This window comes from Selaginella moellendorffii, unplaced genomic scaffold (genome assembly GCF_000143415.4).
Source record: "Selaginella moellendorffii unplaced genomic scaffold, v1.0 SELMOscaffold_23, whole genome shotgun sequence".
Classification (NCBI taxonomy): Eukaryota; Viridiplantae; Streptophyta; class Lycopodiopsida; order Selaginellales; family Selaginellaceae; genus Selaginella; species Selaginella moellendorffii.
The window spans coordinates 211,883-237,611 of record NW_003314284.1 but is presented as its reverse complement, the minus strand read 5'-3'; the positions used below and the strand labels follow the sequence as shown (position 1 = coordinate 237,611).

Here is a 25,729-nt window from a genome sequence, read left to right as displayed (position 1 = left end):
CCAACGTACGGCCCCGCCAGATATGCCGATCTGATTCCTTTCTTGTGGCCTCAAATATATAACAGCCTTCTCTCTCACACAATGTGGTGTGTGGTTTTTGATTTTGGGGGGAGAGAGAGAGAAGGGGATGTGAGGGCGATTCTTCCAAGATTGGCGTGTTAGGGTTTCCATCAGGGGATCGATCGATCGGGCGCGCACAATGCGAGCGCAGCAGTGGATCGATCGACAGTGGCCGCGGCGGGGCCGCCGCGCAAGAGATTCTTCTCGCGGAATCTCTTTCCCTGTTGCGGCTTTGTCCTGCATTGTCCCTCCTTTAGTGCTCGCCCGGAAAGGGACCGAAATGGAACTACTTTAGGACTCGGGGAAGGGTATTTTTGGCGATCGATGATCATGGATCAGGTACGCATCCTTTTTCTCTTCTCTGGAAGTTCTTGCGATTTGATTCTCGGTGTATGCGCAGAAGCAGCACAAGGAGGGCGATCATCTTCTCATCCTCGAGGGCGACGGCATCACGTATGTGGCCGTCCCGGACAAAGGTAGGATCTGTTTTGTGGATCACCACACGGGGACTTGGGCGCCTCTCCCCGAGTCCGAGCGATGCTGCCTCCGGGAGAGCCAGCACGTCCACGCGCATGTCCATCACGGAGAGATCACCGAGGATGTCTTGCTCGAACAGGTTTGGAATTGCCGTTCGTGGACGATTGACAAGCTGCCTTTTTTTTTTTTCCTTTGTTTGTTAGTGCTTGGAGGAGACTTGTTGGGCTCTCCCGATGTCCTGGGACGGGCTGAGTTCATCGCTCAAGGACGAGCACAAGCATAACGACGACTGTGGCCACAACCAAATCGCTCACGGTGATCACTATGACTTTCTAGTCCCCAAGCAGGATGGATCATACATGCTCATCCGAGATGCCGGGGACTCTCAGTACGAGCATGGCCGCCTGGTTAAGGTGGGGGAATCGCTGGGAAAGCTCAAGAGGCGGCCGAAGCAGCTGATGGATATCTTCAGCTACCAGGGCCCCGAAGGGAAAGGTTACGAGATTCTTGCCGAGGAAGACGATGCTGTGGTAGCTCCCAGGCTTGCCGAGGACATCCTAAACATTCCAGAGAATTTCCAGCAAGTTGCACGGACGGTTTTAAACGTCATGGGTATTTGCTGCCCCTCGGAGGTTCCTCTCGTCAGGAAGATCTTGGAACCTTTACCAGGTGTCAAGGAGGTGTCTGTGAACTACACGTCGCGGATTGTGACAGTTCTTCACGACAGGCTCTTGACTCCTGAAGGACGTCTAGGTAGAGCTTTAGCTTTCGTGCTTGCTCTGTTTTCTTCTCACACCCGTTTTTTCCTTTCCTTTATTGCCTTTTCTTCAGTCAAAGCACTCAACGAAGCTAGACTAGACGCAAGTTTACATCATCGTGGAGAGCTAAAGAGGTCTAGTAACTGGCCCAGTCCCTGGACCATTTGTTGCGGTATTCTACTGCTCGTATCCTTCTTCAAACATTTTTGGAACCCTTTGAAATGGTTCGCTATCGGAGCGGTGGCTGTTGGTATACCGCCGATTTTTATGCGGAGCATAGCGTCTCTAAGACGATGGATTCTAGACATCAACATTCTTATGCTCATAGCAGGTATGATGAGTTAAAATGGCTTTTCAGTGTCTGATGATAAAACTATATCAGTCGGCGGTGCTATTGCTCTAACTGACTACATTGAAGCTGGATCGATCGTATTTTTGTTTACTCTAGCTGAATGGCTAGAAGGACGATCGAGCGAGCAGGTAAATGTTATTGTTTTTCTTTTCGTTTGTCCTTGCCCTTTATGACACTCGTCGTGGTGTCTCAGGCGCGTTCCGCATTGGCGTCCGGTCTGGATGTCCCTCGAAACGCCATCCTTGCCGAAACCGGGGCGATGGTCCCCGTTGACGAAGTTAAACTTGGATCATCAATTGCGGTCAAAGCTGGGGAGATGATTCCGGTAGACGGGATTATCATGTCAGGAGAGTGCTCTTTGGATGAAAGCAGCTTGACTGGTGAATCAAAGCCTGTCGAGAAGGCTTGCGGAAGCGAAGTTTGGGCTGGAACAGTGAATTTGGCTGGTACGCGCGCTTATTCTTCAAGTTCTCGTTCAAAACTAACTTCATCTCTGTCTACAGGCTACATCACCGTTCAAACCACTGCACTTGCTGAAGACTCGGCCGTCTCAAGAATGATCAAACTCGTGGAGGAAGCCCAAGCAAAACGATCTCACTTCGAGCAGCTAGTGGAAAAGTTTGCAAAATTCTACACTCCTGGTAAGTCCACAAATTTTCTGTGCGATTGCTAATGTAGCATTGCTACGCAGCTTTGGTAGCGACAGCTCTTGGTCTAGCACTCATTCCGTTGATAGCGCACACTCACCATGAGAAACACTGGCTGTACTTAGCTCTCATTTTGCTGGTTGTGGCTTGCCCGTGTGCTTTAGTCCTTTCGACTCCCGTTGCAGTAGCCTGCGGAATACAACACGCAGCAAGACTTGGAGTCGTGATCAAGGGTGGAAGCTACCTTGAAATCCTTGCCAAGATCAAGTGCTTGGCAATGGATAAGACAGGAACCTTGACAGAGGGACACTTCCGCGTTTCCGAAGTTGTACCTGTTGGTGAAACCGAAGGCCTGCAACAAATTTTGTATTGGTAAGTTTGACTTTTCTGCTGTGTGTCGCTGATAAATATTTTTCGTTGCGCAGGTTAACGAGTGTTGAAAGTAGATCGAGCCATCCAATGGCCGCTGCACTCGTCACATACGCTAGCTTACAAGATGTTGTTCCATCGAAATCCGTTACAGACTTTCAGATTATTGAAGGCGAAGGTGTTTCCGCCGTTGTGGATGGGCACTTGGTAGAGATTGGTAACGCGCGATTAGCATCTCGCCTTGGCTGGAACAATACAGGTTTCCATCGGCTGCTCCTTCAGTGGACTTGTAATCTAACTGTTTGTATTTCTGCAGCCATTACGAAGCTAAAGAATCAAACAGGAACCGTCGGCTGGCTTGGAAAGGATCACCAGCTCCTGGCAGTTTTTAGCCTCGAGGATCATGTACGGGAGGAAGCGGCAGAAGCAGTGTCGAGTCTAAAGGTTGGGCTTGGAGCTTTCTTCCCGTGTTTCCTTACAAGCTTTATTTTGTTTATGGCAGCGTATGAAGGTCCAGATCCATATGCTAACTGGGGATAACCATGAGACGGCCCAGAGTGTCCAGAGAAAAGTAAGCTTCTATTTCCATCTTCGAAGTGTCACTGAATTATCTCCATTGCAGTTGGGAGGAGTTACTGTACACGCCGGTCTTCTCCCCCAGGACAAAGTCAGAATCATCCAAGAGCTGAAAGAAAACCACGGTATGACGGGAATGATAGGCGACGGGATAAACGACGCCCCGGCTTTAGCAGCGGCGGACGTAGGATTCGCCATGGGTCTAGCCGGATCAGCAGTGGCAATGGAGACATCGGACGTTTTCCTCATGACCGACGATCTCCGGAAGCTGAGCATGGTGGCGAGTCTGGGAAGGAGAGTCCGCACCAAAGTTATACAGAACGTTGTCATCTCGGTGGGCCTCAAAGTCGCGATGCTGGCACTCTCGTTCGCTGGCTATGGCTACCTGTGGATGGCGGTCCTGGTAGACGTCGGGGCGTGCTTGCTGGTGATCTCAAACAGCACGCTTTTACTCCGAGGAACAGGGAAGAAGAGATCATCAGGCCACCACCATCACCACGGAAAGAATTGCAAGGATCACGACCACGATCAAGACGGTGGTAAACAGTGCTCCAAGGACGACGATCACGCCGGAAGAACACAGTGCTCTGATCACGAGCATGGCGCTGAGAAGCACCAGCACCACCGCCATCCCAGCCACGACCATGGTCACAACCATAGTCACGATCATAGCCACCACAGTCACGACCATCACCACCACCAGGATCAAGGCCACTCACACTGCAAGAAGAAGCACGCATGTGGCAAAGGCCACTCACACGCTCACTGCTAACGCTTGAAAGAATCTAATTTAAACGCTGAGAATATGCTTGGTGATTGTCTCTGTAACACGTGGCAGGCGGTAAAAATAAAATCCCCGCCATTGTGGTTTTAGGTTGGAGGAGGGTTGTGGGTGGATATGCTCGATCGCGGCGATGGCGAGGGCGGCGGCGTTCTCGCGGAGGATTCTTGATTGTTTTGAGTGATCTGGGGACTCGCATTTTGATTCTGGAGGCCATGGAAGGCGAGGACACGACTTGCCGATCGCTGCTGCGGGAGCTCCAGGTAACCTCGCGAAATATTGCCTCTGGAGTTTCTCACGATCGCGGTGGATCGGCCGCGCGCAGACCATCTGGGAGGAGATGGGGGAGAGCGACGAGGAGAGGGACAGAATGCTGCTCCAGCTGGAGCAAGAATGCCTGGATGTGTACCGGCGGAAGGTGGATCAAGCGAATTGCGCGAGGGCTCGGCTGCACCAGCTGCTGGCGGATTCCGAGTCGGAGCTCGCGTCGCTCCTGTCGCTCCTGGGTGATCGCCCTTGCACGGTATGCTTTGTTTGATCCATCTCACAGTGCTTTTCCAATGTCCGTTGTTCTTCCTTTCAGTTAGAGAAGAGGTCGGGCACTACTCTGCGGGAGCAGCTCTTGTCCGTCTCACCTCAGTTAGAATGCTTGCGTCTGAGGAAAGAGGAGCGGCTGAAGCAATTTGAGGACGTCCAATGCCAGATACAAAGGCTCTCTCGGGAGATATCGCCGGGGACATTGCAAGAGGCCGAGAATGGACCTCTTTGTTGGAAAGATTTATCGCTGAGAAAGCTGCATGAGTACCATTGCCAGCTTCAAGAGCTTCAGGATGAAAAGGTTGGTTTGTATTGGCACGGTTGGCATTCTTTTTTCTTACAAGCGACTTTTCCAGAGTAGCCGGTTTCACAAAGTCTCAGAGCTTCTCGAGGTTCTGCAGGGATATTGCGTCCTTTTGGGGATAGACTACACCGAGGCTGTCAAGGAAGTGCATCCGAGCCTTTGTGATCCAGGCCAGAGCAGAAGTATTAGCGATGAGACGCTAGAGAAATTAGGCAAGGCGATCGAGGACATGGAGAACGAGAAAAGTGAAAGACTGCAAAAGGTGATAACGGTTTACCTTTCGACAATGACGTGTTAGTTTTATTGCAGATTCACAATCTTGTTGCTCTCTTACGCGAGCTGTGGAATCTAATGGATACACCTTTCGAAGAAAGGCAACCATTTCGAAATATCATCCGCAATCTTGCGGCACCAGAGCACGATCTAGCGGAGCCTTCTTCTCTTACTTTGAAAACCATCGCACAGGTTCTTTCTCATGCGTTTTGTTCTTTCTGATACTTCGATTGTACAGGCCGAAAAGGAGGTGGTTAGGCTAAATCAGTTGAAAGTAAGCAGAATGAAGGAACTTGTGCTGAAGAAGCAGGGAGAGTTAGAAGAAACTTGCAACATGGCTCACCTGGACTGTGATCCAAATCTAACTCAAGAAAAAGTGGCAAGGTTACTGGAGTCAGGTATAAATTTATTCTGTTTACATTTCTTGGCTGATGTGTCGTGTGCACAGGGATAGTGGACTTGTCAGAGCTACTTGCTACAATCGAAAGTAGTATCGCGGAGGCGAAGGAAGAATCACTCGGTAGACAAGATATAATGGAAAGAATGGAACGATGGATTAGTGCATGTGAAGAAGAAAGTTGGCTTGAAGAATACAATAAGGTATGAGCGTTACGCTATTTCACTTATTCATTTTCGATTGTAGGATGAAAGCCGCTTCAATGCAACCAGAGGAGCACATTTGAATCTAAAACGTGCAGAAAGAGCTCGTGTCATCGTGGCCAAACTCCCCAGTGCGTTTGAATTCTTCGTTTGCTATTTCCTTTTCTCAGTTTTCACAACCCGTTTGCAGATCTTCTTGAATCATTGAAGTCCAAAACGCGGTCTTGGGAGGACGAAAGAGGCAGGCCCTTCTTATATAACGGGGTACGTAAGTGATTTTCGTAGACGCTTCTGAAAGTGCTTTGCAGATTTCTCTACTGGCAATTCTAGAAGAATATAGCTTGCTACGACGAGAGAAAGAAGAAGAAAAGCGCCGACTGAGGGTAACTCTGCAGTTTAGTGCCTGTTAAGACGTTAACTGGCTAAATGCAGGAGGAGAAGAGAATGCAGGAACAACTGCAAACTGAGCAGGAGCTGCTCTACGGCACAAAGCCGTCCAAAAAGGGACAGGTGGGACTTCGCGTGAGTGGAAACAATGCAAACCGACGACTTTCGATAGTCCCTGAGCCCTTACCCGCACCTAAGGCTAGCAATCAGGGTCCTCAAAAGGGTAGCCGGGTGAAACGCTACTCTCCGATGATGAATTACGTTGCCTTGCCTAAGGATCCCGAAGCTTCTTCAATTGGATCAGCTCCGGATTCTCCTGTTGCAGCATGAAGGTCAGGTTTTTGTTAGAATGGACCCTTGCGTGATGTTTTGCCTGTGGTGGCCAGAGCGGTTTTGAAAATTAGGACGATAAGCGGGGTTTATACTGTAAGTAGAGTTTGTTTCTTTGCTATCAAGGGTAATCGCGTATCCTTTCTCCAGTGCTCCGTGTTTTGTGTATTCGGAAAGCGTAGGAGCGTGTGCTATTTGTTCAAAGCTTTGATTGGTGTAAAGCATCGATTCGAACTAATTGTTTCGTATTAAGTTTCATTCAAGGTACATACAAGTCTTGGTTTGCTTACACTTGGAACTTTAAATTCTTCGCGCAGCTTCGGCTGTCGAGAATTGACGCAGACAAGGTTCACACAGGTTATGCTTTCAAATGATTGAAAGGCTCGCAGGCTTGACATGCTATGTACAAGAGAGCCGAAACAACGCTTTTAAACGGACTCCATTCCTTGGCAGCGGGCAAGGACCAAAGCATGGCCGGGGCCGGGGCTAGCTTACTTCCTGTCCTTCTCGAGAATTCTCAGGTAAGCACATCTTTCGAACTCGCAGCTCTCTTCACTAACAGCTTCTCTGCAGGGATGCTTCACCAAAAGCGGCTACAACATCTTCCCTGTTGCAGGCTGCAAGAAAGACACCGGGCCACCTTTCAAAGACGGCTGCGGCCTCGCATTCTCCGTGAACGTGACCGACACTCCGGATCCACACTCGCAGCGCGTTGGAAAGTACCCGGGAGTGGAGTTCTTCGTGGACAACGGCACCATCGCACACCTGTCTGGGCATGTCACCTTGGATGATCTCCAGTGCACGGTGAGCTTCCAGGACGGACCGGGGCTAGAGAGACTATGCGGCCTTGTTTAGAGCCTCTGGAAGTGTCCAGGAGAAGGACATTAGCTCCAGCGCGTCCAAGAGACGACTCTGGTACTTACCTGGAGACCACGTAAGAAGTTTTGGCCTTATATCGGTGCCATTTTAGCTGAAGCGGACACGATTTTTCGATCATGGAGGTTGTGAGCGGCTTGGTGAGCCCGCTGTGTGGCTTGGGTCTGGGTGCTGCCAAGAAGGTTTGGAACTCCAATGCCAACATTGAAAGGCTGGAGAATATGGCGCCCAACATCCAGGCCAAGGTCAACGCTTTCAGTGAGCACAAGCAGCGGAATCCAGGCTTTATGTTTTCTGAAGCGGCCGAGGAATGCTTGGAGCGTGTCAGGAAATGGGATAGCAAGGCGCAAGAACTCTTGGGATCACGCAACAACAGGATCTGGAACCCCGTTAGACGGTATGTTTTGCAGCATTTTTGTGCAAGAAGGCTGAATTTATTTCTTCCTATAGGTACAAGCGGAGTGGCAAGATCATGGAGTGCATAAGCTCCTACCAGGATCTCCTGTCGCAGATCGAAAGTCACGGGCACGAGCTGAATGTGAACATTGCGATGCTGGAAAAGGGGGGGGCCAGCATCCAGGCCTTGCTTAACAAGTTTCATACTCACAAGCACCGGAATCCAGAGTTCCGCTATTCTGATGGAGCCGAGGAGTGTCTTGATCTTGTCACAAAATGGAACGACGAGGCGCAAGCACTGCTGGGATCACAGTAAGCTTACACAAGAGCTCTAACAGTAAAGCTAAAATATCTGTGGATCTTTCACAGGGAGAAGCGTTATGGCGAGATCTCGAAGCTGATACACAGCTACGAGGGCGATCTCCTTCCGAAAATGGAAAGGTACGAGCGAGAAGAGTTGAGAGTGATAAAGCCGAGCACTAGCTTCGCCGTACGGAGTTCCCCGCAAGACAGAGGCCCTGCAAAAAAATATGTACGGCGTGTTGTTCCTGAGGCCATGTTTGGGGCCCATGAGCAACTGCTGGATGAGGTGGTGAATGCCCTCTTGGATCCTGAAGCCCGTAGCAAATGGGTTGGACTGTTGGGAATGGGAGGGTGTGGAAAAACCACCCTCGCAAGCTGCGCGCACAATGACGAGAGGGTGCGGGAGCATTTCCATGACAACATTGTGTGGATCACTGTGAAGAAAGATGCTTCGGAGGACGATCTCAAGGCCCAGCTCCTCAACGCTCTTGAATGGGGTGAAATGAAAGAGAGGGCCAAAGGAAGCCTTGACGACATGCAGCACTTGGCACGCGATGTTGCTGGTGGTAACCGTGTCTTGCTGGTACTGGATGATGTCTGGGACTGGAGCTGGGCAAAGGAACTGGATTTTATAGCAGGGCCATGCTCTGGCCGGATCCTGGTAACAACCAGAAAGGAAGGCATTTTGCGCAGTCTGGATGCAAAGGCATTTCCTGTGCATCAGCTATCAATGGACGAAAGCAAAAAGATGTTTTGGAAGTTTGCCTTTGGTGTGCATGATCCACAACCCAGTGACCCTGATGTTGTGGGATTTGCCAAGAAAATAGCTCGAAAATGTAAGGGACTTCCTCTCGCTCTGGAAGTGATTGGCAGTGCCATGGCTGCCCACAGAAGTGAAGGGCCACATGTGTGGGAAGAACGGTATAAGAGGTTGCACTTGTCCAATGACCCAGACGTTGAGAAGCAGATGTTCAAGCGCTTGAAGTTCAGCTATGACGAGCTGGGAAACTATGAGGGTGAAAAGCTGCAAGAGTGCTTTCTCTATGTGGCTGCATTCCCAGAAGATAGGTCGATTGAGTTTACTGAGTTGGGTAAATGTTGGATGGAGGTTGGGTCAGAACTCTCACCCACAGCGATTGTTAATGAACTGGAACGGAAATGCCTGGTCAAGATATATAAGTCTTTGAGGGATGAAGAAGCTCCTGGTTATATAATCGTACACGATATGCTACGCAAACTGTGCATAAAAATCTTAAAAGGGAAGTACGGTCCACAGCAAGAGCACGAGAAGGGATCCCTGTTTGGATATGATTGGCCAATTGGCATTCAGGATGCAACATTTGCTAAAGTCTCATTCATCTCAAAGAATGTTGGCAGCTTTTTATCTGATAATCATGTGCGAGATGTCTTACTTATGGATGAATGTAAAGGATTTTCTAATGTGGATGACAGTCTTATCAATCACATACAAGGTGTCAAGGTATTGAGCTTGTGGCGATGCTATAGGATCCGTTTTATTCCAGAGAGCATTTCCAAGCTGAAAAACCTTCAAGTGCTTGACATTCGAGGAACAAAAGTGAGTCAACTACCAGATGCACTTTTCAGCCTGACATCACTGAAATATCTAAAATCTACTCAGTGGACGCCGATAAAGTGTAACATTGCATTACTTCCCCAGCTCTCCAACTTGGAAGAGCTGGAGCTGACCCTTGATTCAAAAGAGGAGTCATCAGTTGTGGATTTGACTGGAATTTCAGGTAAACTAAGACTTCTAGATCTAAGAATGACACATGGTACAATGAAGGTGCCAGAAAGCATGGGGACACTGGAGCACATTGAAACATTGGTTTTACATGCAAACAATATCGACTTTGCCAGTTTCGTTGGGCTATGGCAACTTGTCAACCTAAGAACATGTGAAATTCATATGGAATCCGTCAGTAGACTTCCGTTGAAGCGAATGTTTAAGAAATCAATCAGGCTTAAAGATTTTTCCATTTCTGGGGTAGAAGACAGTGAAAATAATGATGACAGCTTTGAATGGCTGCAACTACGATATTTACGCATCCGTGAAATTATAAACCTCTCTTGGTTGCCCCACCGCCTAGAAAAACTTGAAATTGACTGCAGTCGTATCCACTTCTTCAACCTGGTCCATGGACCATTCCCAGGTGTTGAATTTCTGATACTTACTAATCTACACATTGCACAGTCAGAATTCAAGGATGATTTTGCTGCCAGTTTTCCAAATCTGAAGAAGTTGGAGTTTGAGCTAGCTCCTGATATTAAATGGGAGCACTTGCCTCTCTTTGTGGCACAGCTCCCCAATCGCCTCGGGGTTCTGAGAATAACGGGTTGCATAAAGAGACTGTTGTTGCCAACCGAGAGGTCATCACTCAAGGTTCAATTTCTTTCAGTATCGAGCAAGAAGATGCAAAATGATTTTTTTGAGCCATCAGATCAAATGACTGATATAGAAACCGTGCACTTGAGCTGTGATGAGAGTATAGTTCCATCGTCCATTGCATCGCTGCCAGGTTTGAAACGTCTTGGAATTTTTAGGCCAAGCATGATACTTAACGATGCACTGTGGTCCCACAATCACAGCCAGGGCGCATTTCCCAGGCTGAAAAGGCTAGACTGCCCGGAAGGCATGAAAATTCCACCTTGGCTTGAGGACCGCCCCAATCTCAAGATACGTAAGTTTTAATTTCCAAAGCGTTTTGGTATTCGAACGTCCCACCTCTACATAGTTTGACATATTTTCCTCTAAATTAATATACAATAATGCGACTGCAGCACTCTTCCACCAGGAGACCTTCGCCTCTCACGTCCCTGGCAATCTCTAGCACCTCGGGTTTGCTCTTGTCGATTCCAATGCTACCTCGGTTTTGCTCACATCACCTTTGCCAGCTCTTATCCTCCCCAGGAAACCTCTCACTAGAGCCTGCATTTTTGTCGCAGCACCCTGGATGTACACGGCCTGGATCCGCTTCTCACGCTCGATGTGCAGAGTGAGAGGCAACCCCTGCGGTAATCCGACCCAAACGCAAGTATCAAAAGCTTGGAATAGGAGCTTGGTCCGATCTTACACAGCGTCAGCGTTTCCAGCAGCTCGATTCCTTTGTTTGGAACTCGAAAACTCATCACCTCGTACTCTATTCTCATGTACCTGACCAGAACAAAGAAGAAAACGAGATTGGGAGGAGTCCGCAAACACACGCCAAACCATTGGGTCGCGGACATGTAGTGCCGGGCCAGCAGGTCACTGAGGGCGTTTACAAATCGTGGCAGCTTGTGCATGCCAATGTATCCTGTAGCACTGGACGATTGTGAAGTTAGTTCTACAAGGACTTGACTGTAAGTGGCTTAGGTGGGATCAAATGGTTCTTGGCTCCACAAGGTTTGATATGCTAACCAGTGCTCTGGCATGACTATAGAATTCTCGTTCACAAGGCCAAAGGTTACAGCATCCAGTATGACAGCCATGAACTGGCTCCTGCCCTCTGGATAGCCACAATCATCGCTGAGTAGTGTTTTACCGTTGGTGCAGGCGGGTGCATTAATTGTGGTATCCATCATAAGGCAAGACCAGTTATCAAGCGAATGGAAAAGCAAGCCTTTACCTGAAACACCATGATGAAAGCGTTGATGAAAGTGCGAAAGTTGACAGATGGGCCAATGCAGGTCCCTTCATTGCACTGAAGAGTTGGAACGCCATCCCCACGGAACATATACATGAAAATTGCGAGAAGAGCAAGTATCTCAGTTACAGTTGGCAAACAGATGATCATTGTTTGCATAATAACCCGTGCTCTCGCTACGTGAGGAATGATGCAGAAAACTCGAGCAATGTAGGCAGTGCAGCCGACATAGCCCCTCACCGTTCCCTTCTTTCCCATGAGACCAATGGCGGCCATTATGGAGAGTTCAAACTCCATCTGCCGTGCAACCTCGTTCTTATAGACCTTTCACTGGAGAAAGGAAAAACCAGGTGGTCAAACAAAAAACAATCGAGAAAAAGATGAATGAGGTACTTGTAATCTCACAATGAGCCATGTGTGAAACAGCTGACTAGCCAGCATAGTTAGTCACAAGTAGGAGTGCGAGGATCATGCACTTTTGATATGTAGGATTGCGAATCAAGTAGAAGCACATCCCCCGGATGGGATTGCTTGGTCGTCGAGCCAGCAGAATCGCATAAGTTTCTGGATGATATGTGGGTATTCTTAAATACACTGGAGCATGGCGTCAATGGGAGTCGAACCCGCGACCGTTCTAGTAGCAGGTTCTCCTAGTCCTAGCTGGCAGGCGGTAGGAATCTTGATCGGCGGCATTCTCGTATTCCGAGAATCGAGGCGCTGCGCGCGTCTTGTTCCCGGCGCTGGCATCACATCGAAGGGTATTGTGGATATTTCGGAGCTCCTAGTCTCGATCCCGTTCGTGGCGCCCCCCAAATTTCCTGGCTTCTTCCGCGCGGCCGATGCATGACGACGGTGTAGCGGCATCGGGTGTCGACAAGAACTCTGCTGATCGCTATTCCAGGTCTCGCGTTTTCATGTGTACAGGAGGATTGGACAGAATTGATGAGGAGATGGATCGCTCGCCGGTATGCTCAGCAGGCGCTATGATCCACCGTTACCAGTAAAACATCCTATTGGAACATCGCCAACGCGCAGATCAAGAAGGTTATGTATTCTCCTCTACAGGAAGAAGACTCGCAGCTTGTGCTTCCACCGCTTTGAGCAAGACCAAGATCGCCGCATCGATGTGGAGCGAATGCGAACAGTGAAGCCGGTGCCTGGACCGACCATGTTTGCTCTCGGGGTTTTTGATGAGGTGAAGATCTTGCCAGTAGTATTGAACAAGGTACGGCATTCTCGTCCAGGATCTTGCAAATGGTAATATTTCATTCCTTTTATGCTGCTTTTTCTTCACAGGTGTTAGGAATGGAACCTAGGCTAGAGTTCGTGGTGTTTCGTACATGATGGATTACCGCAACCAGAATGACACGGGGGTGGATTGATAAATGAGGATCGATCGGAAGAACACGCTCGTGAGTAGATTTGGGACGAAGAAGGCCGGTAAGTTTTCTTCTATTGTTTCTTCTTTTTTTTTCTTACAACTTTTTCTCCAGCTGCAAAGAATGAGGGACGTCTCGAGCTGAGGATCTGGCAGCAGCCCTGAGAGTAAAACAAGAGCCTCAAGTGACCACCATTCCAAATCGTCAAGCAATTGCCTCTTTTTCAATTGGCTTGAGGGGAGAGAGATAAAGTGAAGGCGAGGACACGACTTGCAGATCGATGCTCGAAATATTGCCCCTTGTTTCCTTACAAGCTTTCTTTTGTGTATGGCAGCGTATGAAGCTCCATATCCATATGCTATCTGGGGATAACCATGAGACGGCCCAGAGCGTCCAGAGCAATGTAAGCTTCTATTTCCATCTTCGAGGTGTCACTGAATAATCTCCATTACAGTTGGGAGGAGTTACTGTACACTCCGGTCTTCTCCCAAGTCAAAATCATCCAAGAGCTGAAAGAAAACCACGGTGTGGCGGGAATGATAGGCGACGGGATAAACGACGCCCTGGCTTTAGCAGCGGCGGACGTAGGATTTGCCATGGGTCTAGCCGGATCAGCAGTGGCTGTGGAGACATCGGACGTTTTCCTCGTGACTGACGATCTCCGGAAGCTGAGCATGGTGGTGAGTCTGGGAAGGAGAGTCCGCACCAAAGTTATACAGAACGTTGTCATCTCGGTGGGCCTCAAAGTGGCGATACTGGCATTCTCGTTCGCTGGCTATGGCTACCTGTGGATGGCGGTCCTGGTCGACGTCGGGGCGTGCTTGCTGGTGATCTCAAACAGTACGCTTTTACTCCGAGGGACAGGGAAGAAGAGATCATCAGGCCACCACCATCACCAGGGAAAGAATTGCAAGGATCACGACCACGATCACGACGGTGGTAAGCAGTGCTCCAAGGACGACGATCACGCCAGAAGAACACAGTGCTCTGATCACGAGCATGGCGCTGAGAAGCACCAGCACCATCGCCATCCCAGCCACGACCATGGTCACAACCATAGTCACGACCATCACCACCACCAGGATCGAGGTCACTCATACTGCAAGAAGCATCAATTTAAACGCTGAGAATATTTGTCGCTGGTTTAGGCTCTGTAACACGTGGCAGGCGTAAAAGGTTTAGGTTGGAGCAGGGGGCGATGGCGAGGGCGGCGGCGTTCTCGCGGAGGATTCTTGATTGTTTTGAGTGATCTGGGGACTCGCATTTTGATTCTGGAGGCCATGGAAGGCGAGGACACGACTTGCCGATCGCTGCTGCGGGAGCTCCAGGTAACCTCGCGAAATATTACCTCTGGAGTTTCTCACGATCGCGGTGGATCGCCCGCGCGGAGGAGATGGGGGAGAGCGACGAGGAGAGGGACAGAATGCTGCTCCAGCTGGAGCAAGAATGCCTGGATGTGTACCGGCGAAAGGTGGATCAAGCGAATTGCGCGAGGGCTCGGCTGCACCAGCTGCTGGCGGATTCCGAGTCGGAGCTCGCGTCGCTCCTGTCGCTCCTGGGTGATCGCCCTTGCATGGTACGCGTTGTTTGATCCATCTCACAGTGCTTTTCTAATGCCCGTTGTTCTTCCTTTCAGTTAGAGAAGAGGTCGGGCACTACTCTGCGAGAGCAGCTCTTGTCCGTCTCACCTCAGTTAGAATGCTTGCGTCTGAGGAAAGAGGAGCGGCGGAAGCAATTTGAGGACGTGCAATGCCAGACACAAAGGCTCTCTCAGGAGATATCGCCAGGGGCATTGCAAGAGGCCGAGAATGGAGCTTTTTCTTGGAAAGGTTTGTTGCTGAGAAAGCTGTATGAGTACCATTGCCAGGTTCAAGAGCTTCAGGATGTAAAGGTTGGTTTGTATTGGCACGGTTGGCATTCTTTTTTCTTACAAGTGACATTTCCAGAGTAGCCGGCTCCACAAATTCTCAGAGCTTCTCGAGGTTCTGCAGGGATATTGCGTCCTGTTGGGGGCAGACTACACCGAGGCTGTCAAGGAAGTGCATCCGAGCCTTTGTGATCCAGGCCAGAGCAGAAGTATTAGCGATGAGACGCTAGAGAACTTAGCCAAGACGATCGGGAGTCAGGTAAAAATTTATTCTGTGTGCATTTCCTGGCTGATGTTTCGTGTGCACAGGGATAGTGGACTTGTCAGAACTACTTGCTACAATCGAAAGTAGTATCGCCGAGGAGAAGGAAGAATCACTCGGCAGACAAGATATAATGGAATGAATGGAACGGTGGATTAGTGCGTGTGAAGAAGAAAGCAAGCTTGAAGAATACAATAAGGTATGAGCGTTACGCTATTTCACTTATTCATTTTCGATTGTAGGATGAAAGCCGCTTCAATGCAACCAGAGGAGCACATTTGAATCTAAAACGTGCAGAAAGAGCTCGTGTCATCGTGGCCAAACTCCCCAGTGCGTTTGAATTCTTCGTTTGCTATTTCCTTTTCTCAGTTTTCACAACCCGTTTGCAGATCTTCTTGAATCATTGAAGTCCAAAACGCGGTCTTGGGAGGACGAAAGAGGCAGGCCCTTCTTATATAACGGGGTACGTAAGTGATTTTCGTAGACGCTTCTGAAAGTGCTTTGCAGATTTCTCTACTGGCAATTCTAGAAGAATATAGCTTGCTACGACGAGAGAAAGAAGAAGAAAAGCGCCGACTGAGGGTAACTCTGCAGTTTAGTGCCTGTTAAGACGTTAACTGGCTAAATGCAGGAGGAGAAGAGAATGCAGGAACAACTGCAAACTGAGCAGGAGCTGCTCTACGGCACAAAGCCGTCCAAAAAGGGACAGGTGGGACTTCGCGTGAGTGGAAACAATGCAAACCGACGACTTTCGATAGTCCCTGAGCCCTTACCCGCACCTAAGGCTAGCAATCAGGGTCCTCAAAAGGGTAGCCGGGTGAAACGCTACTCTCCGATGATGAATTACGTTGCCTTGCCTAAGGATCCCGAAGCTTCTTCAATTGGATCAGCTCCGGATTCTCCTGTTGCAGCATGAAGGTCAGGTTTTTGTTAGAATGGACCCTTGCGTGATGTTTTGCCTGTGGTGGCCAGAGCGGTTTTGAAAATTAGGACGATAAGCGGGGTTTATACTGTAAGTAGAGTTTGTTTCTTTGCTATCAGTATCCTTTCTCCAGTGCTCCGTGTTTTGTGTATTGGGAAAGCGTAGGAGCGTGTGCTATTTGTTCAAAGCTTTGATTGGTGTAAAGCATCGAACTAATTGTTTCGTGTTAAGTTTCATTCAAGGTACATACAAGTCTTGGTTTGCTTACACTTGGAACTTTAAATTCTTCTCGCAGCTTCTGCTGTCGAGAATTGACGCAGACAAGTTCCACGCAGGCTATGCTCTCAAATGATTCAAAGGCTCGCAAGCTTGACATGCTATGTACCAGAGAGCCGAAACAACGGTTTTAAAAGGACTCCATTCCTATTATGGAGTGCATAAGCTCCTACCACGATCTCCTGTCGCAGATCGAAAGTCACGGGCACGAGCTGAATGTGGACATTGCGAAGCTGGACAAGGGGGCGACCAGCATTCAGGCCATGCTTAACAAGTTTAATACTCACAAGCACCGGAATCCAGAGTTCCGCTACTCTGATGGAGCCGAGGAGTGTCTTGATCTTGTCACAAAATGGAACGACAAGGCGCAAGCACTGCTGGGATCACAGTAAGCATATACACTTGAGAGCTTTAACAGTACAGCTAAATGATCTATGGATGTTTCACAGGGAGAAGCGTTGTGACAAGATCTCGGAGCTGATACACAGCTACGAGGACGATCTCCTTCCGAAAATTGAAAGGTACGAGCGAGAAGAGTTGAGAGTGATACAGCCGAGCACTAGCTTCGCCGTACGGAGTTCCCCGCAAGACAGAGGCCCTGCAAAAAAATATGTACGGCGTGTTTTTCCTGATCCCATGTTTGGGGGCCATGAGCAACTGCTGGATGAGGTGGTGAATGCCCTCTTGGATCCTGAAGCCCGTAGCAAATGGGTTGGACTGTTGGGAGGCGAATGGGAGCGTGCCTCGGATTAACGCAGGGGTTGCCTCTCACTCTGCGCATCGAGCGTGAGAAGCGGATCCAGGCCGTGTACATCCAGGGCGCTGCGACGAAAATGCAGGCTCTCGTGAAGAGAGGCAATTGCTCCCATTCAATATCAGGAGCTAGCCAAAAGTGCAACTCTTTCAGATTTGGAAGACTGGCAGCCAAATCATCCTTGAATTTTGACTGTGCAATGCGTAGATTAGTAAGCCACAGCCTTTCAAGACTTGGGAATGATCCATCCAGGTTGAAGAAGTGGATACGATTGCATTTAATAAAAAAATGTTTCTATGGGGCAACCAAGATAGGTTTATGATATCACGGATGTCTAAATATTGTAGTTGCAACCATTCGAAGCTGTCATCACTACTTTCACTGTCTTCTACCCCAACGATGGAAAAATGTTGAAGCTTGATTGATTTCATAAACATTTGTTTCCAAGTAGCTCTGCTGACGGTTCTCACACGAATTAGACATTTTGTTAGGTTGACAAGTTGCCATAACCCAACGAAACTGGCAAAGTCAATGTTGTTTGCATGTAAAACCAATGTTTCAATGTGCTCCAATGTCCCCATGCTTTCTGGCACCTTCATTGTACCATGTGTCATTCTTAGATCTAGAAGTCTTAGTTTACGTGAAATTCCAGTCAAATCCACAACTGATGACTCCTCTTTTGAATCAAGGCTCAGCTCCAGCTCTTCCAAGTTGGAGAGCTGGGGCAGTAATGCAATGTTACACTTTATGGGCGTCCACTAAGTAGATTTTAGATATTTCAGTGATGTCAGGCTGAAAAGCGCTATACTTATGGATGAATGTATAGGACTTTCTAATGTGGATGACAGTCTTATCAATCACATACAAGGTGTCAAGGTATTGAGCTTGTGGCGATGCTCTAGGATCCATTTTATTCCAGAGAGCATTTCCAAGCTGAAAAACCTTCAAGTGCTTGACATTCGAGGAACAAAAGTGAGTCAGATGGTAGCATATCGTGTACGATTATATAACCAGGAGCTTCTTCATACCCCCAAGACTTATCTATCTTGACCAGGCATCTCCGTTCCAGTTCATTGACAATCGCTGTGGGTGAGAGTTCTGACCCAACCTCCATCCAACATTTGCTCAAGGAACTAAATTCAATTAATTTGTGTGGGAATGCAGCCACATAGAGAAAGCTCTCTTGCAGCTTTTCACCCTCATAGTTTCCCAGCTCGTCATAGCTGAACTTCAAGCGTTTGAACATCTGCTTCTCAACATCTGGGTCATTGGACAAGTGCAACCTCTTATATCGTTCTTCCCACACATGTGGCCCTTCTCTTCTGTGGACAGCCATGGCACTGCCAATCACTTCCAGAGCGAGAGGAAGTCCCTCACATTTTCGAGCTATTTTCTTGGCAAATCCCACAACATCAGGGTCACTGGGTTGTGGATCATGCACACTGAAGGCAAACTTCCAAAACATCTTTTTGCTTTCGTCCATTGATAGCTCATGCACAGCAAATGCCTTTGCATCCGGATGCAAAATGCCTTCCTTTCTGGTTGTCACCAGGATCTGGCCAGAGGATGGCCCTGCTATAAAATCCTCTCTTTCATTTCACCCCATTCAAGAGCGTTGAGGAGCTCCTTGAGATCGTCCTCCGAAGCATCTTTCTTCACAGTGATCCACACAATGTTGTCATGGAAATGCTGCCGCACCCTCCAATCATTGTCCACATCATCGCCAGGTAAGCGGAGAGAGAATGAATCAGGATGGTGTTTAACGGGAGGCAACTGTAAGTAGCTGCTATTCCAACCTTTTGATACTTACGCTTGGCTCGGATTAGCCTCCCGTTAAACACGGGAACCAAGCGTCAGTATCAAAAGGTTGGAATAACAGCTACTTACAGTTGGTCCCATCTTATACAGCGTCAGCGTTCCAGCAGCTCCTTGAAAGGGATTCCTTTGTTTGGAACTCGAAAACTCATCACCTCGTACTCTATTCTCACGTACCTGAGCAGAACAAAGAAGAAAACGAGATTGGGAGGACTCCACAAACACACGCCAAACCATTGGGTTGCGGACTTGTAGCGCCGGCTCAGCGGGTCACCGAGGGCGTTTACAAATCGTCGCAGCTTGTGCATGCCAATGTATCCCATAGCACTGGACGATTGTAAAGTTAGTTCCACAAGGACTTGAACGTAAGTAAGTGGCTTACTTGGGATCGAATGGTTCTTGGCTCCACAAGTTTCGATACGCTAACAGGTGCTCCGGCATAACCATAGAGTTCTCGTTCAAAAGGCTGAAGGTTACAGCATCCAGTATGACAGCCACGAACAAGTTCATGAATATGTGACTCCCGACCAAGACCAAGAAGGTGAAGAAGATAGTCCCGCCCTCTGGATAGCCACAATCATCACCGAGTAGTGTTTTACCGTTGGTGCAGGCGGGTGCATCAATTGTGGTATCCATCATAACGCAAGACCAGTTAATGAAAGCGTTGACGAAAGTGTGAAAGTTGACAGACGGGCCAATGCAGGTCCCTTCCTTCATTGCACTGAAGAGTTGGAAAGCCATCCCCGCAAACATATACATGAAAATTGCGAGAAGAACGAGTATCTCAGCTACAGTTGGCAAACAGATGAACATTGTTCGCATAATAACCCGCACTCTCACTACGTGAGGAATGATGCAAAAAACTTGAGCAATGTAGGCAGTGCGGCCGACATAGCCCCTCACCGTTCCCTTCTTTCCCAAGAGACCAATGGCGGCCATTATGGAGAGTCCAAACGTCATCTGCCGTGCAACCTCGTTCTTATAGACCTTCCACTGGAGAAAGGAAAAACCAGGTGGTCAAACAAAAAACAATCGAGAAAAAGATGAATGAGGTACCTCGTCGCCAAGGAACTCCATCACGGATTCGAGCAGGAAATATGTTGTAATCGCACAGTGAGCCATCTGACGCCGGTCCGAAACAACTGCCGACTGCCCAGCATAGTTAGTCGCAAGTAGCCCAGAGTAGCCAAGGAGTGCGAGGATCATGCACTTTTGATATGTCAGATTGCGAATCAAGTAGAAGCACATCCCCCGGATGGGATTGCTTGGTCGTCGAGCCAGCGGAATAGCATAAGTTTTCTGGATGATACGGTTCATGTCCCTCCACAGCTTCTGCCTCTCTGTGAGAAGAACTGCTCCAGAATTTTTTCCAAACTCGTTGATAAACACGATATAAAATCCCCCGATACAGCAGAATGCCACGAAAAACAAGGCGTTGACAGGACTTGCGTTCCGAACAGGCTGGTGGTCTTCCCTAGTGATGTCCATGACAGGATACATGAAGTGCATCAGCCAGTTGTCGAAAGTGGAGCAGGCGAACATACTGAGGAGGGCATTCTGGATGTCGTCGAAGTGGAAAACGTTATTAACCCAGGCTCGGGGAGCAAGGATGCCGATGTCATTAACATAGAGGCCGGTACAATATGCTCGGTTCATATTGTCGGGTCATTGCATTATTATATTTCACAGGTAATTCGATAATAATGACCTCAGTCCTGTAAACCGAACCACGAAACGAAATGACCGAAGAGAAGTAAACGCACCGACGGTTGGTATGGAAGTTTCATCCTCAGCGTTATACTTCAGAAGAATAAGCGCATCGGTGACGAGAATAAACAAGTCCAAGATGTTGTACCAGTCACTCAGGTATGCGTCTGGCGCAAAATAAGTCCCTGTGCAACGATCTTCATCAAACAGTCTAGCAAAAAGACCTGCTCCAAAACAATGTACAATGTCGAGCAAAATAAGATAAGCATGTGCTCACCACAAAGTTGATCTTCTGCAGACTCCAGATGAAATCGGGGACAATTTTTGGACTGCTGAGAATCTCGTCCAGAGTTATCACGGCATCTTGAAGTGCGGTTCTTGAACCCCTCCTTTCACCGATATTAGACGGAAAACCAGAAACCTGTAAAACTTGGGAAGAACGCCTGTGACGCGACAGCGGTGCTTCAGAAGACTCTGCAGCTGGAACGACCGATGGTGGGGCCTCTAAAGCGGATCCAGTAAGACCCCCATTTTTGCAAAATACTTCTTCGAAGAGTAAAACCACCGCATAATTTTTATTGATGTTAAATTTGGAAACGAATGAGAACTGAGTGCCACAATAGATGTGAAAACAACTATCAAGTTCAGCAAATTCATTCCTGAAAATTTCGGGATCAGACCAGAAGACAACATGAACAAAGAACTCACCATCGTCAAGAAAATCGCCAGGACCATATGCTAGAAAGCGCAGCAGAAGTTCCCCGCTGAAAGCAAAAAGCATTACTGCTTGCAACCCGTCTGCATACAAAATTTATCATGCTGAACGAATAGAAAGGAAGTCGTGAAATGAATACTGAGCGTATGCAACAACCGTTTTGACATCCCAGAAGGACGATAAGAGCACGACGTTAATGGTGACACTGAGAAGTACTCCCCACTCAAACTTGGGATGTTCAACGATGTCGCGGCCTTTTCCGGAAACTGTCAACGCTGCTTGAACTCCTATCGTCATACTTCGACTGAAAGACCTACTGGACCGCACTCTCATTGATCTGGCTTGAAGGGCAGTCCGCAGGGAGGTCCGTGTCCGACTTAAGGCTCTCGCGACATTCTGCTACACCTTTCTTGACCTGTTGAGTAAGCGGTTATACCATGGCATGTGCGAGTCGGCTTTGACGATATTGTCTTTCAGCACTTACCGAGGTTCTATGGGCTTTCCTCAGCAAAGCCTGGATAATAACAGCTTAACTTAAGCCTGATCATTTGGTGATGTCAAGCGTTGATATGTGAACTCCATGCTAGGGACAGGGGGTGATGGGAAATCAGTAAACAAGTGTGCACCTGATGCTCTGATCGAACACGAAGAAATACACCACTGATACCGGCGATGAAAACGTCCGCCAGGAAATATGTACCCAGAACAATTAACGTCATAAAGTACGAATCTGTGGTGCAATGGCTTGTGTAAGCAATAAAAGAAACAATGTCAACGCCTTACTGGCTCGCTCCCCTTCAGCATCCTTCACATCATGCATGACGAGGCTCCATCCTTCCAAAGTTATCACCTGCAGAGTGACCACTTTGAAGTGTGCTAAGGCGATAAGATGCTATGAAGTGACACAAACCTGAAACATGGTAAGCAGCGAATACCAGAGATAATCAAAAGCTGTCGCTCCATGGTTGGGATTCTAGTGTGTCTACAAACAAAGAGATGGATAAGGAATGAGCTTATAGAAAAAACACATCATACAGTTCTGAAATGGTGGACGTACGTAGCAGCCAGCAGCTTTTTCGTCACAAAAGCGCATGGGATAAGCAAGTTGCTCCGCTATTCGAAAGCACCTGCCCAGGAGGATTTTGATATCACGTGATAAGAACTATCGAGATTACCTTTGATTCATCGAGTTTTGCAAGATCTGTGTGCCGAGTAGAGAATAGAAAACCAACAGAAAGAACGTCAAAAGGATAACGTTTTGGAGAGGACCAATGCTCTTTTTCACGGCCGCCATGATGGTCTATTGTAAAGTGTTAACAATGCACAAATCAGAAATTTACAAACCATACTATGACATCGGCAAAAAATGTGACGTGCTTCAACGCTAGCCGAAACACGCGGAACACGGCTATCCACGCGAAAAAATCATGTGCAGTTATGCACCTCCCAAAGAGCTGGTGAAACACTTACGACCATCAAATACAAAACCTCAACATTATCAGGAATCGAAAACAATGACAAAGTCGAGCCTATTGTATGGATTCCGCATGTAGCAGTGACGACCTCTGATAAAACCAAGAGCCAAAATTCGTAACACCATTTCAATCCTACAAACACAAGTGTGAGGGGAAACCTCGAAGAGGGAAACAACGATTACGTATAAAGCGCTGTGATGAGCCCGTCCAGGCAATCAATGTTGAAACTCCACACATGTGTCCATCGTTCATGCCTAGACCCCGCCATTGCTTCAAAGACAAGCACTGCCATATGGGAGCATATGAGAAACACAAGAATATACTCGGCTCTCCTGCCACCATAGCAGGAAGGATGGTAAACTTCTATCCACGTACTGATTGTAGAGAAGCCCGAAATGTATAAGCGTGACGGGCTGTAGAGGCTCCAAATTCCAAGCTCCAGTCCCGACAGCACTCTGCCTCGTCGTTCTTCTTATATTCTAGAAACAGAACATAAGAACTCTCCAAAGTTGAAGGAAGTAAAGTTACCATGAGCCTCTTGATTGCAGTGTAAGCCCTCTTCCAGTTCTTGGTTGCCCGGGAATCGGGAATCGCTCGGGCCAGTTGATCCAGTGCGGCAATCAATGTGGCAGACAAAGACGATGACGCTGCTCGGTCACAATCCGGCACTGCTTTGCTCAAGCCGTGAATCGGAGGCAGCCATGTCGGATGCCGAGCTATGAAATCGTGATCTTCTTGCGGGACCGGATCAGTGGAAGAAGTATTTCCAGGCGATCGATCAATCACTAGCATAGTTGCAGCTAACGTTAAAATGTGTTGACGTTTAAATGCCGTTTAAAACGTTTTTTTCAGGACAATCCAACATTTACATGTTAAAGCCTAAAATGATTAAGAAAACACTAATATTTACTGAAGACACTTTAATCTGATATTAAGTTTATAAAACCTAACCAAATAAAATACTAAAACAAATGAAAGAAGAAGCCATTTTAGTCGTCTTCCGATTCCGAATCATCTTCCATCCTATATCAATACTAAACTCCTCAACAGCTTGATTTGGTTCCTCAAAAGCTTCTTGTAAATCCAAAATCCTCTTCCAATGAGGCTCCAACTCTAGCTTGTCTATATCAATCTCTAGCATCCTCAAACCTTCACTCTCCAGCTTTTGAGCAACCCGCAAGTTTGTGTGAATGTAAACCAGCTTCTCAGCATTTGTGGGAAGCAAGTGGGACCTATGCTTTGTTTGTATCAAGCTCCATGAGCTCTAATTCCTCTTGCATGGAAAAGCGCAAACAACTTGGCTTAAAATCCGGAGAGCCATGCGACATAGATTAGGCATCTCTAAACCAAAAGAACTCCACCAGGTTACTAGAAACTTTCTAGTCTCCCGATCTTTGGCAACAGGTAACCTTATTTGCTGTCCAAGCTGTGCCGAAACCTCTCAAACTGTGCCTGCAATCTCAACTGCAAGTCCAGATCACCTCCACTATAAACATGCATGTACTCCAGCCAGTTCCCGCGTGCCTCATTGTCCAGCTTGTTGTTCTCCGGGTTATCCCCCAGAAACAGAGGATGAAGAGCAAAAGCAGCTCCATGAATGATGTTGTGCATTTGATACCACCTTGCCTCCTTCAGACCATGTGATTCAAGTAGGAAATCCTTGATTTGTCCCACTTCCTCATGTGCATAAATTCCGTTTCGAGCTCCCTCATCCATCGTCTCGATCAGCCGATCAACAGCTTCAAAGATGAGGCTTGAAGTCGCCCCCTCCCGATCAGCGAGCTGAAGAACTCGAAGTAAAGGTCCGAGCAAAATTAACAAATTCTCGCACCGCTCCCAGAACGAGTCATTGAGAACACGAGATTGCAGCTCCAGGCCCTCCGGTTTCTTAGACCAGTCAAGTCGCTCTCATTCTTGGCTCACCACCATTCTTCGAAGCCCAGAGAGATTCGTGGTCTCCAGAAGCTGAGACATCACGAGAAAAATATAAGCAAACCTCGTGGTCACAGGCTTTATCAGGTCGCGTTTGCAGAAAGTTCTATAAAGAGTTAGAACCCATGGTTTTGAGGTGATGAAGGTAACTGTCTTCGCACAGCCATCGACGAAAGGCTGCACCCAAGACAGAGCTCCAATATCTTCGAACAGCAAGTCCATAATGTGGCAAACGCAGTGAACGTGTACAATCTGTGGAAACTCCTGCTGCAAAAGCTCCCCCATGACCACACAGTTGCTTGCATTGTCCATCACCACCTGCACAACGTTTTCCGTGCCAACCTCAGCAATCACTTGTTTCATCACCACCTGCACAACGTTTTCCGTGCCAACCTCAGCAATCACTTGTTTCAGCTGCTCAAACAACCATGCTCCGGTTTTTTTCGTGTTCTTGCTGTCCACAACCTTCAGGAAAATTGAGCCTCTCACAGAACTGACCATGAAGTTGATAAAAGACCGCTTCTTGATATCAGACCAGCCATCCGTGACAATGGTACAACCATATGTCCTCCAACTTAGCCGCACATCTTCAAGCCACTTCTGAACGTTGTTGTAGATTCGCTGTAGCTCAGTTGTCCGCAACTTCTCATATCCCATGAGGTTGTCAATCGCTGGACGCCCCACTTTTGCGGCAACTTTCAGCATTCTCTTCAAGTTGTCTCTTTGGATTGTGTTGAAGGAGATGTTCTCGGCAAAGAAGAACTCTGCAACAGCATCATCCAGTGCCTCAGCCGAAGCAGTATCAAAAAATGTCACCAAATTTCCATCAGAGGATCTGCATTTTGCTGCTCTGCTTGTCCCAGCACTGGACCAGTTCTCTGTGCTTGCCACCATAGATTCTGCTGGGCCCCCTGAACCCTGTGCGGCTTGAAGCAGCAGATGCCCATCATCGGCA

At 48.0% G+C, this 25,729-nt stretch overlaps 6 protein-coding genes across 10 annotated transcripts; 5 read left to right on the top strand and 1 right to left on the bottom strand.

The window, feature by feature from the left end:
* Nucleotides 1-114: 114 nt before the first annotated feature.
* On the top strand, nucleotides 115-4,067 carry LOC9656373 (putative inactive cadmium/zinc-transporting ATPase HMA3). 2 transcript variants are annotated; one of them, XM_002973960.2, is made up of 12 exons: nucleotides 115-399; nucleotides 461-676; nucleotides 741-1,290; nucleotides 1,369-1,626; nucleotides 1,678-1,775; nucleotides 1,841-2,093; nucleotides 2,151-2,288; nucleotides 2,339-2,666; nucleotides 2,720-2,922; nucleotides 2,980-3,107; nucleotides 3,166-3,234; nucleotides 3,286-4,067. In XM_002973960.2, exons 1-12 carry the CDS (start codon nucleotides 385-387, stop codon nucleotides 4,009-4,011), a joined length of 2,982 nt encoding a protein of 993 aa, XP_002974006.2. In that variant the 5' UTR covers nucleotides 115-384; the 3' UTR covers nucleotides 4,012-4,067. The 2 variants fall into 2 exon arrangements, with proteins under 2 accessions (XP_002974006.2, XP_024534726.1); XM_024678958.1 differs by having other exon boundaries at nucleotides 741-1,626.
* A 68-nt stretch (nucleotides 4,068-4,135) lies between these two features.
* LOC9656372 (65-kDa microtubule-associated protein 1) lies at nucleotides 4,136-7,447 on the top strand. 2 transcript variants are annotated; one of them, XM_024678715.1, is made up of 15 exons: nucleotides 4,136-4,283; nucleotides 4,346-4,543; nucleotides 4,604-4,858; nucleotides 4,914-5,123; nucleotides 5,171-5,326; nucleotides 5,373-5,532; nucleotides 5,583-5,734; nucleotides 5,778-5,865; nucleotides 5,925-5,998; nucleotides 6,043-6,117; nucleotides 6,167-6,453; nucleotides 6,510-6,547; nucleotides 6,602-6,715; nucleotides 6,769-6,972; nucleotides 7,025-7,447. In XM_024678715.1, the coding sequence occupies exons 1-11, from the start codon at nucleotides 4,236-4,238 to the stop codon at nucleotides 6,449-6,451; spliced, it is 1,701 nt and encodes a 566-aa protein (XP_024534483.1). In that variant the 5' UTR covers nucleotides 4,136-4,235; the 3' UTR covers nucleotides 6,452-6,453; nucleotides 6,510-6,547; nucleotides 6,602-6,715; nucleotides 6,769-6,972; nucleotides 7,025-7,447. The 2 variants fall into 2 exon arrangements, with proteins under 2 accessions (XP_024534483.1, XP_024534482.1); XM_024678714.1 differs by having other exon boundaries at nucleotides 6,510-6,715.
* A 570-nt stretch (nucleotides 7,448-8,017) lies between these two features.
* Nucleotides 8,018-11,191, top strand: LOC112347605 (probable disease resistance protein At1g61300). Its single transcript, XM_024678713.1, has one exon. It carries the CDS (start codon nucleotides 8,157-8,159, stop codon nucleotides 10,734-10,736), a length of 2,580 nt encoding a protein of 859 aa, XP_024534481.1. The 5' UTR covers nucleotides 8,018-8,156; the 3' UTR covers nucleotides 10,737-11,191.
* A 565-nt stretch (nucleotides 11,192-11,756) lies between these two features.
* On the top strand, nucleotides 11,757-14,194 carry LOC112347606 (cadmium/zinc-transporting ATPase HMA2-like). Its single transcript, XM_024678716.1, has 4 exons — nucleotides 11,757-12,895; nucleotides 12,967-13,110; nucleotides 13,164-13,452; nucleotides 13,504-14,194. The coding sequence occupies exons 3-4, from the start codon at nucleotides 13,424-13,426 to the stop codon at nucleotides 14,174-14,176; spliced, it is 702 nt and encodes a 233-aa protein (XP_024534484.1). The 5' UTR covers nucleotides 11,757-12,895; nucleotides 12,967-13,110; nucleotides 13,164-13,423; the 3' UTR covers nucleotides 14,177-14,194.
* A 36-nt stretch (nucleotides 14,195-14,230) lies between these two features.
* LOC112347607 (65-kDa microtubule-associated protein 1-like) lies at nucleotides 14,231-17,065 on the top strand. Of its 3 annotated transcripts, XR_002992821.1 has the most exons (10): nucleotides 15,060-15,175; nucleotides 15,226-15,377; nucleotides 15,421-15,508; nucleotides 15,568-15,641; nucleotides 15,686-15,760; nucleotides 15,810-16,096; nucleotides 16,153-16,190; nucleotides 16,234-16,342; nucleotides 16,396-16,764; nucleotides 16,826-17,065. XR_002992821.1 is itself a non-coding variant. In XM_024678718.1 (6 exons), exons 2-6 carry the CDS (start codon nucleotides 15,321-15,323, stop codon nucleotides 16,092-16,094), a joined length of 579 nt encoding a protein of 192 aa, XP_024534486.1. In that variant the 5' UTR covers nucleotides 15,060-15,175; nucleotides 15,226-15,320; the 3' UTR covers nucleotides 16,095-16,367. The 3 variants fall into 3 exon arrangements, 2 of the variants coding, with proteins under 2 accessions (XP_024534485.1, XP_024534486.1); XM_024678718.1 differs by lacking the exons at nucleotides 16,396-16,764; nucleotides 16,826-17,065 and having other exon boundaries at nucleotides 15,810-16,367; XM_024678717.1 differs by lacking the exons at nucleotides 15,421-15,508; nucleotides 15,568-15,641; nucleotides 15,686-15,760; ... (3 more) ...; nucleotides 16,396-16,764; nucleotides 16,826-17,065 and adding exons at nucleotides 14,231-14,625; nucleotides 14,686-14,940 and having other exon boundaries at nucleotides 14,996-15,175; nucleotides 15,226-15,341.
* Nucleotides 17,066-24,252: 7,187 nt separating this feature from the next.
* LOC112347687 lies at nucleotides 24,253-25,668 on the bottom strand. The gene is made up of 2 exons (XM_024679008.1): nucleotides 24,766-25,668; nucleotides 24,253-24,624 (listed from the first exon to the last, which is right to left on the bottom strand). The coding sequence occupies exons 1-2, from the start codon at nucleotides 25,666-25,668 to the stop codon at nucleotides 24,253-24,255; spliced, it is 1,275 nt and encodes a 424-aa protein (XP_024534776.1).
* Nucleotides 25,669-25,729: the final 61 nt, after the last annotated feature.

What these genes read in the sequence shown, in the direction of transcription:
- LOC9656373 (XM_024678958.1), top strand. An exon ending in AAGGACGATCGAGCGAGCAG is followed by an intron (nt 1,776 to 1,840) that starts GTAAATGTTATT and finishes GTGGTGTCTCAG; the next exon opens with GCGCGTTCCGCATTGGCGTC. An exon ending in TGCAAAATTCTACACTCCTG is followed by an intron (nt 2,289 to 2,338) that starts GTAAGTCCACAA and finishes ATTGCTACGCAG; the next exon opens with CTTTGGTAGCGACAGCTCTT.
- LOC9656372 (XM_024678715.1), top strand. Translation starts at nt 4,236, where the DNA reads ATGGAAGGCGAGGACACGACTTGCCGATCGCTGCTGCGGGAGCTCCAG. An exon ending in CGCTGCTGCGGGAGCTCCAG is followed by an intron (nt 4,284 to 4,345) that starts GTAACCTCGCGA and finishes GGCCGCGCGCAG; the next exon opens with ACCATCTGGGAGGAGATGGG. An exon ending in TGGGTGATCGCCCTTGCACG is followed by an intron (nt 4,544 to 4,603) that starts GTATGCTTTGTT and finishes TCTTCCTTTCAG; the next exon opens with TTAGAGAAGAGGTCGGGCAC.
- LOC112347605 (XM_024678713.1), top strand. Translation starts at nt 8,157, where the DNA reads ATGGAAAGGTACGAGCGAGAAGAGTTGAGAGTGATAAAGCCGAGCACT.
- LOC112347606 (XM_024678716.1), top strand. Translation starts at nt 13,424, where the DNA reads ATGAGACGGCCCAGAGCGTCCAGAGCAAT. An exon ending in CCCAGAGCGTCCAGAGCAAT is followed by an intron (nt 13,453 to 13,503) that starts GTAAGCTTCTAT and finishes TCTCCATTACAG; the next exon opens with TTGGGAGGAGTTACTGTACA.
- LOC112347607 (XM_024678717.1), top strand. Translation starts at nt 14,443, where the DNA reads ATGGGGGAGAGCGACGAGGAGAGGGACAGAATGCTGCTCCAGCTGGAG. An exon ending in TGGGTGATCGCCCTTGCATG is followed by an intron (nt 14,626 to 14,685) that starts GTACGCGTTGTT and finishes TCTTCCTTTCAG; the next exon opens with TTAGAGAAGAGGTCGGGCAC. An exon ending in AAGAGCTTCAGGATGTAAAG is followed by an intron (nt 14,941 to 14,995) that starts GTTGGTTTGTAT and finishes TGACATTTCCAG; the next exon opens with AGTAGCCGGCTCCACAAATT.
- LOC112347687 (XM_024679008.1), bottom strand. Translation starts at nt 25,668, where the DNA reads ATGGTGGCAAGCACAGAGAACTGGTCCAGTGCTGGGACAAGCAGAGCA. An exon ending in CTGGGCTTCGAAGAATGGTG is followed by an intron (nt 24,625 to 24,765) that starts GTGAGCCAAGAA and finishes CGAGTTCTTCAG; the next exon opens with CTCGCTGATCGGGAGGGGGC.